The 19,551-nt window shown below is 40.9% G+C and overlaps 1 protein-coding gene across 2 annotated transcripts in view; it reads right to left on the bottom strand.

The window, feature by feature from the left end:
• Positions 1 to 11,799, bottom strand: part of WNT2 (Wnt family member 2) — a 68,852-nt gene extending 57,053 nt beyond the window's left edge. Inside the window, exons 1-4 of one of the 2 annotated variants that reach the window (XM_020976030.2) lie at positions 11,443 to 11,534; positions 11,038 to 11,214; positions 8,132 to 8,355; positions 210 to 487 (exon numbers count right to left, since the gene is read on the bottom strand). In XM_020976030.2, the coding sequence (XP_020831689.1) occupies positions 210 to 487; positions 8,132 to 8,351 (498 nt within the window). In that variant the 5' untranslated portion in view covers positions 8,352 to 8,355; positions 11,038 to 11,214; positions 11,443 to 11,534. Of the gene's footprint in view, positions 1 to 209; positions 488 to 8,131; positions 8,356 to 11,037; positions 11,215 to 11,442 lie in introns of both variants that reach the window. The other variant, XM_078154102.1, reaches the window with a different exon arrangement.
• Positions 11,800 to 19,551: the final 7,752 nt, after the last annotated feature.

Raw genomic sequence — 19,551 nt, 5'->3', positions numbered from 1 at the left:
TGCAAGTTGCTCATAAGTCTTTGTTTCTAGCCTACTCCTTTGCTGGTGCCTACCTCTTTCCCTGTGTGAGCCTATTCAGTAAAGGAAAAATCAAGCTCAACGTCTGCATTTTTAGGCAACTATGGGGGGAAAATTAAAAGAAAAGTTTTCACAAAATGCTTTGAAAATTGCAGCAGAGTGTATAAAATGCACAATTATTGGTGGCCTACCTTCCTTCCGGCTCTGTTGTTGTGAAGGTTCATCAGTGCTCGAGCATCTTTTCCTTTCCTTTCCTTGGCATCCACAAATGCTCGGGCAAATTTGATCCCATAGTCAATGTTATCACTGCATCCACCCCAATCAAAAGTGCCTTTGCTATCTTTGGAAGTTCCTTTCTTCTTAGGGTCACAGGAGCAAGATTTTAATTCTCCCTGGCTACAGGCCCTGGTGATGGCATATACGACTCCAGCGGAGGAGATAGCGTACACAAAGGCGACCTCTCGACTACCTGTAATCAAAATGGTCATCTTCAAAAGACGGCTGGTATTCCTATCTCCGTATGACTTCAGCCTGATGCACTGGCACTTCTTGAGAAGCTGCCTTCTTCTGGGTGCTTTGTTCCTTTCCCAGAACGTGTCATTGGACCTCACTTTGTGTAAAGAATACATCCCTATAAAGTTACGTGCATATCAAATCAAATCTTGTTATTAGTTCCCTGGAGGAGCTCATGATTTCATAATAATAATAATAATAATAATAATAATAATAATAATAATAATAATAATAATAATAATAATGATAATGGTTAATGTTATAAAGTGTCATAAGGCTTGCAAAACACTATACAGATGCTGAGGAGGAATCATTTTGTAAAGATTTTGTGATTCAACTGATCATATTCCAATTTGTTTAATTTGTATTAAGATAAGTACATATTCATGAACTTTTCTTAAAGCAAGGCAATACCCCTACGAAGATTCTAATAAAATCAGGCAAAGGGGCTCTTTTCTGCAGTAGGACTGGTTTTGGGTAATAGTAATACATTAGGCAACTAGGTAGCTTAGTGGATAGAGCTCTGGGCCTAGAGTTGGGAAGACCTGAGTTCAAATTTAGCCTCAGACACTTACTAGCTGTGAGACCCTGGGCAAGTCACTTAATCTCTGAATGTTGAAATCCACAAGAGAAGGAAATGGCAAACTACCCCAGTACCTTTCCCAAGAAATTCCATGGACAGTATTGGCATACTATGGTCCACGAGATCAAGAAGAGTTGGACATGACTGAACAACAAAGACATACATTAGTGCAATGGCAAATAAAAATATATTTTGGTTTGATGGCATCCCTAAATGTTTTGAAATGTGTACAAAGCTGGTCCTCAGTTTCCTCTTCTGCAAAATGAAAGAACTGAGGGTCTTTTGGCTCTAAAAGTTCATATTTAAGCCTTCCTCTATAGCTATCTTCTAAAACACACTTGGATTTTATTTTGCACCCTCACAGATACGGAAACTAATTTGAATGGAAAACACTGTGTATAAAGGCTGGGGAAAGGAGAACATTTGAACCTAGAATGAGGCACTAGGAACTGCTCTTTTGCTTTAATTCCATGTCAACTTTCATATAACAGCTTAGAGAAGGCACTATCATTGAATTACTCACTGTGGCTAACAAGCATGGTGAATTGACTTTACTCTGAAATGACTACACTAACCATTGCTATTGGTCAAAAAAAGACAGTCAATAGATTTTTAGGTTTTGCTGGAGGAAAACAAATTTATCTCCTATAATCAGACTTGTGCCCAAGCCATTTTTTTTGTGCTTTCTCAGAATTATTCTTTATTAGAGCAAAGTCTACTTTCACTTACTGACTCAAAGGTACATATTTCAGCACAATAACTACATTAAATTATTTTAATAATCTGTAGTAACTCATAATACAGTGTTGTGGTATAATGACAGATATAAGACTCTTTAGGGTCCCTATGCACCTCATTTTTCAAATGGTGCTGTATTTCATTGTTATTAGCATGCTTTTTTATTAATGGTTGCCACAGTAAATATATTAACAACCAGAATAGAAGCTGAACAACCTCGTGCCAATGGAAGGCTGAAAACATGACAGCCATTAGGTGATCCAATAGGTACACTAAGATGAGTGTGACTTTTTGAACCATACATCTGGGGGAACAAACCACCATTTTGCATTGAAGCACTGTTCATTCCCATTTGTCATTCAGGGCTAAAATTTATTATACATTCTTTATAATATTTGCTCTGCTAGCCTCATTATTAAAAATCAGAAAAAACATATCCTCACCATATTAAATGACACTTACCTCAGTCTTTAAAAAACAATCCCCCAAGCCCAACAACTCAAAAAAAAAATACAGAACATTTCCAAGTAGTTATGTAAAAATAAGTTGTGTGAATATTTGCCATAAGTAGCAGTTTGTGTTCCCCAGAGAGGAATGTGATGATCATATGTCATTTTTAAAAAAGGTATCCCAACTTACAATGTAAGACTCACAAAGCGCCTAAGTGAAATTCAGCTGTTTTGTAAAATAAGTTAAATAGAGACCAATATATCTTGCCAAAAGGTGGTGCTTGGAGAAAACATGCTTTTTCTAACTTGCTTAGTCCGTTCATGGACATGATGGGCTATGTTCAGTCTTGCTAGGAAGTAAATTGCAAGTCCACATTACTCTAAAAGACACTGTGGGGTAGTGGATACAGAGCCAGTCTTAAAGGCAGGAAGACCTGAGTTCATGTTCTGCCATTGACAGATCCTAGCTATACAACCAGAAGCAAACCATTGAACCTCTCAGTGCCCTAGGCTAGTGGTATCAAACTCTCAACAGGAAAGAGATTAAAACAAAAAAGTAAAGGCACAATACAACATTTTTGTTGTTGTTCAGTTATGACCCCATATGGAGCCTTCTTGGCAAAGATACTGCAGTGGTTTGCCATTTCCTTCTTCAGCTCATTTTACAGATGAGGAAACTGAGGCAAGCAAGGTCAAGTGACTTGCCAGGGTGACACATCTAGTAAGGATCTGAACTCAGGTATTCCTGACTCCAGGCCCAGCACCCTATCCACTTCACCACCTAGCTACCTTGCATCTCTATTTTACTGAAGATAACGTACAAGCTTACTAATAGTAAATGACTTAGCTGTAAGTGACATTGTGGCCATTATGATTCAGGTCTCCCGTCTTGAAGTTTAAGGAACTCAAGGATGTGTGAAGAAAGAACATTAGTGACAGTGGCTGTTTAAAAATGGAACTCCTGAAAGCTTACCCTTTTTATTACCACCACCAAATAACTTTTAATCTGAACATTTTGTGAACAAATGAAATTATACTCTGTGTGTGTGTGTGTGTGTGTGTGTGTGTGTGTGTGTGCACAAGCACAGGCATAGATATGCATACCAAGGGATGCTATGAAAGAGAGATGTTCTAAACAATGTATAAAAAGGTCTTTTAAAAATGAGTGTGGGGGGGGCAGCTAGGTGGCGCAGCCACCAGCCCTGAAGTCAGGAGGACCTGAGTTCAAATCCGGCCTCAGACCAAACATTTGACACTTACTATCTGTGTGACCCTGGGCGAGTCACTTAACCCCAATTGCCTAAAAAAGAGAAAAAAGAAAAAAAAAGAAAGAAAATGAGCAGGGGATGGGGCAGCTAGGTGGCCACATGTACTAGCTGTGTGACTCTGGGCAAATCACTTAACCCCAATTGCCTAAAGAAAAAAGATGAGCAGGAGAATGTTTCTGCTAGTAGAAAAACTTGGCCTAGTATGCAAATAATAGTTACATTAATGATTCAAATAATAGTTACATTAATTGTTGGATGGAAGAAAAATTATTTTTATACAACTGAACTGGCCTCCATTCTCCCCTCCAAAAAAATTTCCAAAGATAATAACATTCTAAAGATGTCACTTCCTATTCATATACACATAAGTTGTATCATGTCAATGACACATATCTAGAAGTATGTTTGTTTAAACAAAACATTGGGAATATGGACTGATTTTTCATTTTCTTTTACGTATTTCCATGTCCCGTTGACACAGTCTTAAGATGTTTTGCATTTAGTGCCTTAAATGAATCACTAAAATGCTATGACTTTTATGCAATAATACAAAATTGGATGTCTGATCCTCTGCTGAGGAAAAAAAAAGGTATTCCTTTCAAATCTGTTAAAAGTTATAAATCTCAAATCATTTGAATTTTTAAGTAGTAAGAGTTTAGTAATTCCAGAGTACCTTTTGGATTTTTTCTAATTTTAGAAAATTATCCTATCAAAATGTAGTTGAAGAAAATAAATCAAATATTTATTAAAGGCATATAAGCATATCACATGGAATATTATCTAATTGTGAGTTTAAGAATAAACTCTAGTAGTGCAGGGCACTAGAGCTAAACAGTTTTGACTGTCTATACCGGAATCTATGCCATAAAGACAATACTGATGGCTCAAAAACTTGTTTCATTTTCAAATTTTGGGGTTTTCTAGAAGGAATATTCCAGCCACTGGTAGTTTGTCAGTCTTCACCTGAAGTTCTCCAAACTATTTCCCTTACCTAAGGCTGTGCCTAGCAAAGAGTCGTGTATACATGGAAGAGATTAATAAAGGTTTGTGAAATGAGTGAATGAATGAAAAGCCCCTAAAAATCCTCTCCACAAAATCCTTTCTAAGCTCTGATTCCTTGGAGCAAAAGGAAACTTTCTGGCTCCCCTATAAAGATAGAATCTTCCCACATTTCATGTGTCCTTCTCATATAAACAATTCCACTCTCTGACTTTATTATCTATCTATCTGGTGACAGCTAAGTGGCTCAGTGGATAGAACACTAGACAGAGAGTCAGGAAGTCCTGAGTTTAAATTTGACCTCAGACATTAGTTGCATGACTCTGGGAAAAGTCCTTTAACCTCTGTTTATCTCAGTTTCCTCATCTGTCAAATGGGGATAATAATGGCATCTATCTCCCAGGGTTGTTTTGAGGCTCAAATGAGATAATATTTGTAAATCACTTTGAAAATGTTAAAGTACCATATAAATGTTGGCCACGACAACTATAAGTACAACAACTCTCAGACCTCTTCACAGTTCTGAGATGGGAACTTCTCATCAAACAATTAATTGTTAACATTTTTGGACGGCTTCAATGGAATTTCATGATTATTTCCAGAATAAGCCACTTCAGGCCAAATTCTGCCCTCCCATATTCAACAGAAAATCCTCATTGACTTGAATGGGAATGAGGGTGAGTATATAAGGATGGAATCTGGCCTTCTGTGAAAAGAAGGAATAAACATAGTTTCATGTGAATATTCTATTTTTTGTGCTTTTATTCAATTAATTCAGCTTTATCTGAAAAAATCTGAAGCCATTAGAATAAAAACAAAAATCATGTTAGGTCTTAGACCAGATTGATCTATCAACTTGTCTTCCCCTCTTCCAAGCCCCCACTGACTCTACAGCATTCACTGAAATGAAGTTATTGGCAAGATTTATTCGAAGTATTTTATGGACGAATCCCCTAGCTTATATAAACTTATTATTGTTGGAAATCAACAATCAGAAACCACCTCTATTTAGTTCTATTTGTGGTCTGAAAATTTCCACACTATAGGGATGTCTGAAAGCTTTATCATAGGCTCAGCTTTTAACTGGAATAATTTTACAAACTGGCACACTGTAATGCAGAATGTATGTAAACACTCTGGATAAGAAAATGCCCATTCTATCTTGAATTTAATTACCACTTGAAGGCATTCCCATAACATAGCTCATAATTCCTCAGGCTGGCATCAGCACCTATAAACTTTTTTTGGACAGAGATCAGAACTTTTATTGATTGATTCATTGGTGAGCTAATCTAGGTGAAGCCTTGAAATACCATTCAGCTGAAATTGCTGTTAACCTTCAAAAAATTTGCTACATCATATCGAAACTCCAAAAGGAATGTAGAAGGATCTAGTTCTTATAATATTGCAATAAATTAGCTCTAGGGATGCACTAACAGTAAGCATATCACTCCCTTGAGGGATTTTACAGCCATTCAGCTATGTATTTGGCCTCATAAAACCATAGGGGTGTGATGAATACATGATAGAAACACCCTCTATTAGGTACTATGGAGTGTACAGCCTGGATGATTTTTTTAGGCATGGGGGGGGGAGGTTGTGTCCATAAGGTGGGCAGGGCACAAACAAACGCAAAATTTCCGGTTTTAGATATTCACACATAGAATGCTTTGCTTTTGGTCTGATTTCCAAATGGCAGCATTTTGTGGAGAAACCAGAAGCATTTCATTTGAGCTGGGAAAGAGGCTCTTAGCTAGATATCAAGCTCTGAGGATCACTTTCCCTTTACTTCTAGCTAGCAAGGTGGCCTTTCTTCTTAAAAACACTCCCCCCCCCCCTCCAATTATACCATTAGAAAATCCTTACCGAAGGTCCCACCTACAAGTCTATAACTTAATTTAGAGAAAGGCTCATAGGCTTATTGGCAGATGGGAAAATCAAAGATATTGAATGGGTATTTAAAAACAACAGAATTTAGTTGGAAGGGATCTATAGATCTAACACAATGCTCTCATTTTACACACAAGAAAACATACTCATAGAGGTTAAGTAAGTGACTTGCCCAAGATTACACAGTTGGGAAGTCAGTAAATTTTGTTGCTGTTGAGTTGTTTTAGTCATGTTTGACTCTTCAGGAGCCCATTTGGGGTTTTCTTGGCAAAGACACTGGAGTGGTTTGCCATTTCCTTCTCCACCTCATTTTACAGATGAGGACATTGGGGTAAATGGGGTTAAGTGACTTGCCCAGGGTCATAAAACTAGGAAGTGTCTGAGGCGCGATTTGAACTCAGGAAGATCAATCTTCATGATTCTAGGCCCAGAACTCTAACCACTGGGGTCACATAGCTGTCCTGGCCCTGTCAGTAAATAGCAGAGCCTATATTTGAGCCTAGAACTTTTCATTTTTAGAGCCAATGCATTTGGTCTTAGCTGCTAAATTGTTGGATCACTTTGATTCTCTGAATCCCTGGAGCCTAGAACTGTAGCACACAGTAGGCACTTAATGAGTGCTCTTTTAATTGATTCATGGTTTAGTTTCCTTGCTAGTAAATAGGAGTGAGAACACAATATTTCCCTGTACAGGATGACAGTGAGGAGGATTACCCAATCCAAGTAACTGTTAAGCATTTTAAAAATACTTCCTAGAGAAAAGGCAGCACGATCTAGTTGAACACCTAACCAAGTCCAAACCCTACAGTACTGAATTTGGAATCAGGCCTTAGTTCAAGTTCTGGCTTGGTCACTATACTGCTATCAGCAAATTATTTAGTCTCAGCCTGCTTTCTAAACTATATAAGGAGGAAAACAATAAATACTTGAGCCTTATAGGGTTGTAATGAGGAAAGGACCTCATCAATTGTAAAAGGCTAAATCAAAAGGAGGTTATTATAATGAACTTTAACGAATGCTGCAGTGGGCAGCTAGGTAGTGAAGTGGATAAAGCTCTGCACCTGGAATCAGGAAGACTCATCGTCAGGAGCTTAAATCCTACCTCAGACACTTCCTAGCTTTGCGACCCTGGGCAAGTTTGCCTCAGTTTCCTCATCTGTAAAATGAGATGGAGATGGAAATGGCAAACCACTCCAGTATCTTTGCCAAGAAAACCCCAAATGGGGTCATGAACAGTTGGTCACAGCTGAAATGACTCAACAACAAAAATAATAACGGCATGAACTCCAAACATGGACATCTCTACTACATGCCAGACTCGAACCATCCTCATCCTTTGCTTCTATGTCCCTTTGGGACATAGCTGTATGAAAAAGAGGCAAGAAATCCAAATGGGACTCTACTGTATTATCTGTCCTGATGATAAAGGAAAATACATCTGCATGGTATAATAGATAGAGCTCTGGGCTGGATGGCAGGAGGCCTAGAGGTCATCACCAGCTAGGTGTGAGATTTAGGCTGGGCAAGTCAGCTAACTACCTAAAAATCTGTTTCCTCACCTATTAAATGGGTTACTGTGCAGGGAAAATGAAATCAGATTTGTCAATGTGCTTTGAAAAGCACAAGGAAGAACATGATGATGTTGGTGCCCTCTGATTGTAGAAGGTACTTACTTCGGAGCAGGACCTTGCCAAAGAGATTGTGATCTCTATCTAGGGTGTGGCAATTCCAGCGGTGCTGTCGAAACTGGTGCTGACACTCAGCAGTCCACTCTGCCACGCCCAGGCCGATGGAGCGCATCACCTCCGGGTGCCGATGGCACAGCTGACGTTGGCGGCTGACCAGGCCTGGCACGTTGTCACACATGACCCTTGAGGAGCCCACAGCTCTCATGTACCTGCAGGCAGCAAACACAGGAAAGAGAGCAACTAGGGAACGAGTGGGCAGGATTGAGATCTCCTAAGGGAGAACTCTATAGTAGATGTGTCAAAAGAACCAGATTCAAAGGTAATGGGGAAACACTTAAGAAAATAAATAAAAATACGGTAGGACATGGATAATGTTAATCTGTGTTTTTTAAAGTTAATGCAGGCTGCAGGAATCCTTATGTACCCCCAATTAGTGGCTCCTGTTTCTATTGGAGTTTGACATCTGGATCCTGACTGATGGCAAGAAAGTGTGGCTAGTTACGAGGCAAGGAGTCATCCCAAAGGAAAGAAAAAGACTTACTGAAGATACCTGCAGGAATCAAGAGGGGCAGGTTCTGCTAAGTGATTCTTTAAAAAGTATTTTAAAATAATTATTTTTGTTACTTAGGGTCAGAAGAGCTCAAAGCACTTGTCAAATGTACTCTTCTTGTATAACTTTCTTATGAAATAGGAGCAAATGTCAGTGTAGTGAAATGGACATTGTATGCAGTGAAATGGACATTGGATAGGAGTCAGGAAATTGGGCTTTTAGTTGAAGCTTTGCCGTTTGCTAGTGATGTGATCTTGTACCATTATGAGGAAGCCTCAGTTTCCTACTCTATAAATCAAAGGGGCTGGACTCTAGTGACCCTTCTCACTCTAATGGAACTCTGTACTTGAAGTCAAAGGACCTGAGTTTAAACTTCATTTCTGCTGTTTATTTGTCAAGTCATCTAACAACTCAGTCTATTGATCTGTAAAATGGGAATGATAACAACAGCTAACATTTATATAATGCTTACTATGTGCCAGGCACTGTGCTAAGTGCTTTACAATTATCATCTCATTTGGTAACAATGATACTTTTCATACCTACCTCAAAAGGGTATTGAGGAAAGTGCTTCATATTAAGTCTCAAGGTAATTTATTATTTACTGGATAGCCTGAGTGATAATGAAGTAATCTGGCAAAACAAATCTAAGAGACTAGAGCATTACATGGAAAGGATGTCGGATTTGGAGTCAGAGAATTTAGGTTCAAAGATCAGCTCTTCCATTTGCAATCTGACCTTGGGTAAATTGCTTGATCTTTCTGGGCCTCATTGTCCTTCTCCGTAAAATGAAAGGATGAACTAATTGACAGTTGAGGTCCCTTGAATCTGTGATGCTGTGAACTCTGCTTTTTCCTCAGAAGCTAACTGGAAGCCTACCAATAGTGACCGGGACATTTGCTATGAAAGAAGGTGTTTTGGATGGGGTAGGGAGGGAAGAATAAAGGAGATATGTAATGCATTTTTGGGAGAAAGCTTAAGAGAGGCTCAATAAGCTCTTAGAGAAAAAACTGTGCTCTGGCTTTGCTTTGGGGAAAATCTGTCTTTGAGATCACCTTCTCTCTCCTGCCTAAGATTAATCAAATATTTTAGAAATTTGTTGCATCTGTGTTAACTGATGTGAAATCATTATGATTATAGACATGGTCTTCTATTGTTGCTCAAGACCCAGTTTTAAATGTCCATTTTGCAGCTTGTTTTCTTTAAAAGACAATCTTAGAGAAAAAAACCCCTCTATTGTTTTTAAGGACATGAAATATTTGGAAGAATCAAATTGAGTGTTATAGCTTGGGTAAAGGACTTTTGAAAAGAAACTTTAACAAAAATTAAATTACATCATCATCTGTACCCAGATGTTCTCTATTAGTAGTGAACTGTTTAGAAAGGTACCTTTCATATAACCCAAGCTGCCATAGGTGTCTTTTGAAGCGATCAAACAGGGAAAATGTCTTTTTCTTGTATTTTCATTATTTTATATGATCATAAAATCGTTGAAGCTGTGACTTCCAAAAATATATATTTAAGTGACAGCTAAGAGACAACGTGACAAAAAGCTGTAGCAATAAATAATGTTTATACACCTATGGAAACAGAAATAGTCATTTTATTGAAAAATGGTTAGTCTGATAAATCAATCTTTGATCCTATGTCAGCAATGTCAAGGCTAAACGCTTTTCCCATTCTAAGTGGTTTTAAGCCGAAATTGAACTTCTCTTCCCATCAACAGCTTGGGCTTGCTGGTTTGAAGATCTCCAGTCATCTCCCTGCCCTGTTCCTTTATTGGGCTTGAGAAAAGCTAGGTTTGTCAGATCCTTTATAAATAGCAAGATAACAGGTCTTTCTGAACCTTCCCATTTCTGTTCTTACACTTATTAGTTGCAGGGATGTAAAGGGGTTTTCAACTGTAGAGTCTTTAAACAGTAGAGGGCAGGGGCAGGGAAAGGTTTTCCCACACTGGAACATCTGTCTAGGGATCCGAAGACCCATTGCCATTAAACATCATTTCCTTTTTTTTTTTCTATGGGTCGAAGACTGAGTTTTCAAAGCTCAGAACCAAAGTTCTTTGTGTCATGGCTTTGCAAAAGAGTGCCTTGATTTAAAAAATTTTAAAAAGACCATTGGTTGAAAGATGGAATGAGGATAGTCACCTCTCTGCCTTGAGTCAATAAAACCAATTCTGAATAGCGAGTTTCTGCCCGATTAAGGCAAGGGCATTTGGAATTTGGAAGAACACAAATGATGCAGAAGCACTCATTAATTGTTTCTCGGGATAAAAAAATGAAGCCATGCCTCAATCGGCCCTTCAAGTCTTTTGGAGGTTAATAACCATGGCTGTACTCACACAGAGAGACGCACACAGACACACACGTATGTGCCAGAGATTCGGTTAGTCTTTCTCCCCACAGGATGTGAATTTGACTCATTTTGCTGCCTTTATCCTGGATCCAAATAAACCAACATCCGATCACTCTTTCGAGCAAGAATTTGGCTTTTTCCAGGTTGTCAAAGCCGGAATGATCTGTCGGGGAAGAGCGAAGGGGCGCAGGATGGGGACGTGTCGTGGGAAAAGAAGGGGCTCTGAGGCTGAACTGCAGCTGGGAGGGATGGGGTGGGGGGCGAGCGGGGAATTTGAGATTCGCCATCAGTCAGTCTCTGACCAGGAGAAAGCCCCCAGAAAAGGGTCTCCCTGGTCCAGGACTGTGCCAGTTTCCCTCTTCCAAAAATCCTTGTCAAGTGCTGAACTTACCACCATGAAGAGCTGACTTGTGGGGTTACCCAGGATAAGATCAGAGGAACAGAAAGCCAGATTCCAAAGAGAGAGGAGGAGTTCATATTAAACACCCTTCAGTCCGCATCAGGTCAGACACAACGTGCGTGCGGGGTCCATCCCATGGAACAGAAATAACGGGGACAAGAAACACTCAGCAGCCGCCGCGGGGAAGAGCGTCTCCAGTCCCGTCCCGTCCCGTCCCGTCACGGCAGCCTACTTCCCCCCCGCCCCCTTCTCGCGTCTGCGAGTGGCAAGACTCACTGATAAGTTTCACACGGAGAGGGAGTGAGCGAGCTCAAGGTCAGGGATGACCTCCAGCCCCCCCGAGCGAGCGCCTCACCCCGAAGCGAATTCCCAGGCTGCGGGGAGAAAGGACCGCACGAGGAGGGCTCGTCTTCTTTCCTCCTGCTCCCCTGTTTCCATTCTTTTCTTCTCCGCAGCCTGAGCGCAGGCACGGCTGTGGAGATGAGGAGGGTTCTGCTTACACACTGGGTGGGTGGCTTTTTTTTTTCCCCCTAAGCTCTGATGGATGAAATGATGTCAAGAGACGTTCGGGGTTGGGGCGGAGGGGACAGGGAGGGAAGGAAGGGGGAAACACCTCTGACTAGGCTCGAGGAGGCCGGTAGTCACCTTGCAGTCACGTTACAGAGAACAACCCCAGCAGCTCCAGACTTCCTTCTTGGCGTAAGGCTGGGTGGAACGCACCGGCTGGGGAGAGGAGACACCCCCTACCCCTCCTGCAAACAGAAATCTCCTGAGGCGTGATTTACACCGACGCGAGGGAGTAGAAAAGGGCGGGGGGGTGTTTCCATACAAATACTGGTCGTAGAAGGAGTGAAGAGACAGGCAAATAGACAAAACAGGTAAGGCTGGGAGGGAGACAGGCAAAGCAGACAGGAAAGCAGGCAGGGAGATAGGAAGGGAGAGACAAGTAATTCAGTTTTATCTCTGTACATTCATCTCCTTAAAGCTGAGAGCTAGGGACTGTTTTCTTTTTGTCTGCAATCTCTAAGCCTAACCTAAGTGCTTGGCAAACAACAGGCGCTCAATACATGTTCCTAGCATGAAAGAATAAAGAACTAAGAGATAGGAATGAATGATTATGGAACCTGTATACCTAAAACTGTTTAGGGATAGGAAACGAAGAAAGACGACATGGACTCAACCTTCAGCATTGAGCATATTATTCCCTTCGCTTGACCTTTTTGACCTCCTCCCAACTTTCGCCCATCAATAATTCTTGGCCAGTTAGATTCTTCACACACCTCCTGGCAAGCCAGAAGAATTAGCCTCAGGCAGTAAAGGGAGTCAGAATCTCCAAACGCTGCGCCGTCTCACCCCCCTCTCCCACCCCCAATAGAGGGAATGTGTGTGTATTGCGGGGAGGGCGGGACTCTCTGTTAGGGACCGTCAAGATGAAGGAAATCAAACCCCAAGACGTGGTTAATACCTCTGTGAAACCAAAGGGTCCGGGAGGGGGTGGGAGGTGGGACCTCCAATCTCAACTGACCCATACTGAAGAAGTGTCATTAGTCATGTTCAGGAAAGGAAGGTGAAACTCGCTACGTCCGGGAAAGAGTTGGGTGTTTCAGCAACCTCTGTCCGAAGATTCACTGGACTTTTCCTGGGGGCGTGTGTGTATTCGGGGTGGGGTGGGGGGAGGATGGTGGTGGTGGTAATCAGACCCTCCCGGGCCACCCAGCGAGTGCTCAAGGAAGTGGGGTAGGACTGCAGTTTTATCTCGTATTGTTCCCGGGGCCTAGGGACTTCAGGATAGAAAGACAATAGGAAAAGCTCCCTCTCCACCCCGCAAGCACTGGGGTCCCTCCTGCGGGGTTCTGTCAGGATGCACTGGAGTGTCATTTTTCCCCGGGAGCCCTGCCCGAGCAAGAGTAGAAGAGGGTGAGAATGATATGATGAGGGTGGGCTGGGACCCCTCAGGGATGGGGGCGTGAAACATGAAGATGCCAAAAACCTGAAAGATGCTGTCAACTCAGCTCGCGCCCCCTCTCCCACCTCCCCCCGCCCAGCCCCGGTCAGGTTCCGGCCCCTCCCAGGCTGACCCAGATACATCCACATTTGGGTCCGGAAAGGGAGGGGAGGAAAACGAGGACCGCGCCACCCACGACTCTGGGAAGAGCAGGGCTCCGCGCCAGGGCCGCTCCGTATCTCTCGGGCGAGACCCAAGGGAAGTGCTGGTCGGTATGTGCCGGCTGGAGAGGGCGGAGGAAACGCAGCCGGGCTCACTCCAGAGGAAGCAAAAGGCCTGGCTGGGAAAGGTGGTGGGGGGAGTAACAGCCGCCAACACCAACCTAGGCAAGCCCCTGCAGCAGAAGTCCTTCGAGGATACTACCCCCACCCCGCTTCTGGTCCCGGAATTGCAGATGTTCTTGGGACTTCGTCCCGGATGCAAACTGGTGGTGCATTAGCATCACCCAGCCACTCAAGTTCCAAGGGAATAGAGAGCTGCATGGCCCAAAGGGCTCTAGGAAAGGGGGGCGAGAAGCACTATCCCATCTCCTATCCCCTAGGGCTTTGCTCCCCAGTAGCCTAGAAGGGAAAGGGGGGGGCACGGTTTGGAGCGATGGACACGTCCCACGTGACAATTACGACCTTAAAATTAGATTCTCTGTAGTGATGAGTAAAGCAACTTCTTTACTAAAAGACAAACCTCCCTCCAGCATGCATTTCTGCTCTCACAGCCATGGGGAATCAAAAATGATGGGGCGTTTAACAATCCTGTTTAAAAGCCCTTCCCCTCCGCCTAAGATTACTGAATGACCATGGGACTTGCACTCCTTCAATTACTTTGCGGCTCCACGGAATGACCTAAACCTGAAACAGACCTCCTGGAAAAGGAATTCTTTAACTGATTAAATCCACTCCCGATTGCATCCTAGGGGCAGAAGGAGACGTTGCCACGTGTCAGGGAAGGCTAAAATCTGGCTTGGTGAAAAGTATAAGGTTGAAATAGCTGGAGAGAAAGGCAAGCTCCAGATGTGGGAAAAGGTTCACCCAGATACCCCTTATTGACCTTAGAGGGAGGCTAGATCAGATCACTCGTGCCTTCCAAATCTAAAGAATTACAGCTCTTTAGCATTCTTTACTTCACACCCCTCAATCTATTTAAAATCAATGTGTCCTCCCACCTAGGCCAGTAGATATTTGTTCCCTTCTTGGCCAGTCATCTTTTCCTATACTTTAAAAGCAAATGGAAGACCAAACTATGAATAATATGGAATGTGAGACTTCTCCACCAACGTTTTAACTCTTGGGCCAGAGTGGAATGCCACACTAGTGAACCTTTCACTTCTTTTGCTATAGAAGGAGTAGCACTAACACCACATGAAACTAGTGGTGAAGCGAATGTACTTTACCAACACATGTAATCTCATATTGTGAACCTGCTGTAGGGCAGCAAACCATTTTCCATTGTGGATTTCCAGCAAAATCTGAAGATCCCTGACACATAACCCAAAGTCTTGACATTTTAACAAGAAAGAAAAATGGGATATGCCATATGTCCTCACCCCTAAAGTGTTATTGTCTACTTTGGTTTGGTTCCTAGTAGAATGTCTAGATGTTCGAGAAGGAAAGGGAATTTTCAGAAAGGGTTGAAGCTTATCTCCATCAAAACTTAACATTTCTGCACATTTTAGTATACCCCAGTGACAAATTTTAGTGGCTACTGTAACAGCTCATTTGCACTATGTGGAAACCAATTCTTTTCTGGATATTTATATTAGCTTATTTTCAGCTCCAGCATAGCACTGTAGCCAGATGAGTCGTCTACTTTCTTAGTTAAGGCCATTGTTTGCTTAGTTTCCCAGGGTAAAGGGAGACCTGCCACTTTACCACCAGAACCACCACCACCTTTAAACACATAGAGCTGCTCCTTTAATTAGTCAAATTTGCCTTTCCCAATTCTCTTTAACATCTTGGGCTGTGATTACTAATTTATCTGATTCCAAAACTCAGTATCTCCAATTTTGACGAATCTTTGGGAGAATACTTTCTATACTAGCTAACTAGTCAGTGAGATGAGAATAATTGTCCCACCTTTTCTAATGCTGTTCCCATGTTTATGGGTCTAGATTGACTAGCCATTGATGGGACCAACTACAAGCAAAAATATGAATTTGGCAAAACTCATCCTCAGAATCTCTATCTTCCCTTTCTGGGCCCCATTCTTCCTCAGGCATACAAGCCCACACACTCCCATAGGATTGCTTTATTGGTGGAAAGGACTCTAAAAGTTACTTAGTAAAGGCCCTCACCTTTGAGATAAGGAATTGGCAAAGCTTCTCCCGGTAATTAAACTGCCTTCCAGAATCTGGTAGTGTCCTCCTCAATATGTAGAATTTTTCATAATATTTTAAAAATCTGTTAAATTTAACTTAAAGAGAATCCTTGTGGGAAGGTCCTACAAACACTATGGAATCTTTAATTTGCTTTCTGTTTGTGTATACAAATCCTCGTTCTTAAAATTATCTGATTACTATAGATATGCTAGATGGATTACCACACAGAAAATCCAATTTGTGAAATTAACTGAAAATGTTTCAAGAAGAAACATTAATAGGTGACAATTACATAAAACAAATTATTCTAAGAAGCTGCTGTCTTAGTGGCAAGATTGCTGGACCTGGATTCAGGAAGATGGGTTCAATCCCACCTTTGATTCTAGCAGTTTGACTATGGTCAAGTCACTTAACCTTGAAAACTCATTAGGAAACTCTAAGTTAAAGATTTGGCTTAGTTTTTATACAAAAGTTCTAAGCATACAGACCTTAAGCACTTTACATAGGAAGACTTGGTTAATACTCATTACAATGTCTTCTTTTGGATAAGTAGAGGATCAAAATTGTTAAGTGTCTTGCCCAAGGTCACAATGCTGCTAAGTGGCAGCACCAGGATTCAAATCTTGACTCCAAAAGTCCACTGAAGCTTAGAAGTTCTTAAGATTCATAGAAAGAAGGGCCTTTAAAATCAGCGTATCTAGTCATGCAGCCCCTTCTTTGTAAAGGAATTGTCCACGGGTACTAAATATCTGGGATTTGAACTCAGGTCCACTAGATCCTAAATCTAGTGTTCTTCTTGGTTTACAAAGTTCCTTATGGACTAACCTGAAATCCTACACATCTGATGTTAACAGTAAGCATAAAAAAATTCCTTCATACATATATGCCACTGATTAACTTTAAAAGCATGCAAAATAAGATGTAGATAGAAATTAAGCAATTCAAGTTTTAACTGGGACTCAGGGAAGCAAGAGCATAGTGCCTGGCACATAGTAGGTAATGTTTGACTGATGCCTTAAATCTAATCATCAGACACAACTTAAGGTGGAGAAAACTTTTTAGCAAATCTTGAATTCTAGTACTGCACTCAGGGGAACTAATAATCAAGCTCTAAGTTGGTAAACTGGAGAGCTTGTAACAGATCAAGATGGTGAAAGGTCTTGAGGTTATATCCATACCGAATATCCTCTTTTCCTGCTATGGCCAAGGAAATCCACTTTGGTTAACTGTGGTTTGATTCTACAAGTGTCTCATTTCATTTCAATGATGAACCTAAACTACTAAGACCTGAGTCAAGTCTAGCCCATAGTACTAATAAACAAGCACAAGTTTAACAAGTTTGAGAAGAGATTTCTCATATATTAAAAAAAAAAACTGATTAAGTTATCTGAGCAGGTTAAAACAGTAAAGAAAAAGCACAAAGCTATTATGTTTGAGTCATTTTTCTTAAAGGATGGCATATCAACATCCTTTATCAAATGCACTGGTATTCAAGAAGAATTAGAAGAAGGCTAGTGGGAAACTGGGTAAATTCTTTTATGTAGGATTAATGGCAATGTATTTGAGTATTGCACAGGATTCCTGTAGAATAAAACAGAAAGGCATGGATGGATTATAATATAGACCAGTGGAGAGATCATCTTTATCAATGTGATCATGGATTTATCAAAGTAAGGTTAAAAGCTTCACATCATTTGTGGAAAAACTCCTTAATAAGTGTATTATTTAGCTACAGATTTATCCCACAGGATGCCTAAAATTCTAATCATAACAGTAAAGTGGCTAAAATCTATCAGAGTAAGATTACATATCCTAGTTGATGGGCAATATTTACCAGCAAATACATTCAGGCACAGAAAGAATGGAGAAAAACATACTCATTTTTGACATTGTTCTTTCTTGGTTCTCTACCTAACTGCTTTTGATGAGCCAAGTCTCCTTTGTTAGGTAATTATCTTGCTCCCACCTGTTAGGTATGGGTCATCTCTGAAAGTTTTGACCTGGTCTCTCCTTGCTGCCTGCCATCAGCTCCCGTATGTAGAACTATCATTTCCAAGTAGATGACTTACAGAGCTAAATTTCAGTCTTAAATATCAGCACCTCTAGTCCCAAATAACTGTCTGCTGCCGTTCTGCACCTGGACACTCCATACATATGTCAGACTCTGATTTTGGACACATTCTTAAGTTTTTGAGCCTCAGTTTCCTCCTCTGTAAAATTATAAAGATGGATTAAGTGATCTGTAAGGTCCTTACCAAAAGGAACTCATTACATTATTTGCCCCTTTCTCCCAACCAATTGCTCTTTGAAATTTCCCTGTTTCCTTTAAGGGCATCAACATCTTTCTAGTTCTGGATTCCAATCTCACAGTCTTCTTTGACTCTTCACTCTCCCTTGACCCTTATGTTCCAGATGCCAACTTGTATCCATTTTACTGCTACAATATCTGCTAGCTATACCCTTCTATCTAATCAGAGGTGCTACACTAGTTCATCTCTTGGCCTTACTTTTCAATATTTTCATTATTTGTCTCCCTTTCTCCAATCTCTCATTAAAATGAAACAAAACAAAACAAACCCCAACAAAGTTAAAGCAGTCAAGTTAATATTCCTAGCATTGATTTAACTGTGCTGTCTACTCAAAAATCTCTACCACTTCTACTCTTCACAATCTTTAGCCTTCTTCAAGGCTCAATTGAGAAGCCAGTTTTTGAAGTCTTTCTGGATCCCATTTTGTTAGCACTCTCTCCTTCCTGAAGTTAACTTTATTAATTTACTTATGTACATGCAGTTTCACTCCACTAGAATATAAGCCCCTTAAGGATATGACTCTCATTTTTGTCTTTGTATACCTTGCACCTGATATTATACGGAATAGATGCTTCATAAATGTTGGATTGTTGATTTGCAGAATTTCAAGTAATGTTTGGTCCCAAACCATTATATTTAAGCACAGGATACAACTGGATGACTTTGGATTGCTTATTGAAGTGAAAGGTAGAGTGGTCTTCCTTTTGCCCTTCCTCAGACCAAGACACCTTGGGTGGCAGGGCAGGAAGAGTAGCATGACTATTTTGATAAGATGGTCTCCAAGTTATCAACTACAACTCTTCTGCTAAGATGGAGGACTACCTAGCTTTACCATCTGCTCTGACACTACACCATTCAGACCTCTGGGCAATGTCATTTGATCTGCTTTAGAGTAGTCCTGGGCTTTGTTATCTACTCTGTAGCTCAACTCTTTTACACTTACTGCCTCCTTTTTCCTTCACCCCAACCCCATTAGAGCGTGAGCTCCTTGAGCACAGGATTGTCCTCCATTGCCATTTATATTCTCCAGTGTTTAGCACAGTACTTGGCACACAGTAAATGTTTAATAAATGCTTTTCCATGCACTCATTCATTGCATAATGGTAACCATTATTGGTCTTAACACTATGAGTAAAATGCATTAAACTTAAGAGATAGCCATGATGACTTCTGTGTTTTGTACTCCAAGGCACTTTGTCACTGCTCAATAAATAATAATTTGTAGCACTGTGGGGGTGGAAAGAGGGTGGAGATTTTTTTTTTTTGGCATATCCACTGGTGAGTAATGCATTTATCTCAAATGCCAATAAAAATTTTATGCTGTACTACATGACACATTTGTTACTTATTTGAAAATCTATGTTTGAATGATCTGAATATTGTTTAAGTACAGTTCCTTGCCCACCTGTAAAATCAGATTTGTTTATTAAAATTTTCAGTCCAAGAGATATCACAAGAAAAAACCCACAAATTTC

The sequence above is a fragment of the Phascolarctos cinereus genome, unplaced genomic scaffold, assembly GCF_003287225.1.
Source record: "Phascolarctos cinereus isolate Bilbo 61053 unplaced genomic scaffold, phaCin_HiC Scaffold_1;HRSCAF=81, whole genome shotgun sequence".
In the NCBI taxonomy this organism is placed as follows: Eukaryota; Metazoa; Chordata; class Mammalia; order Diprotodontia; family Phascolarctidae; genus Phascolarctos; species Phascolarctos cinereus.
This window is presented reverse-complemented; position numbering and strand designations above follow the sequence as displayed.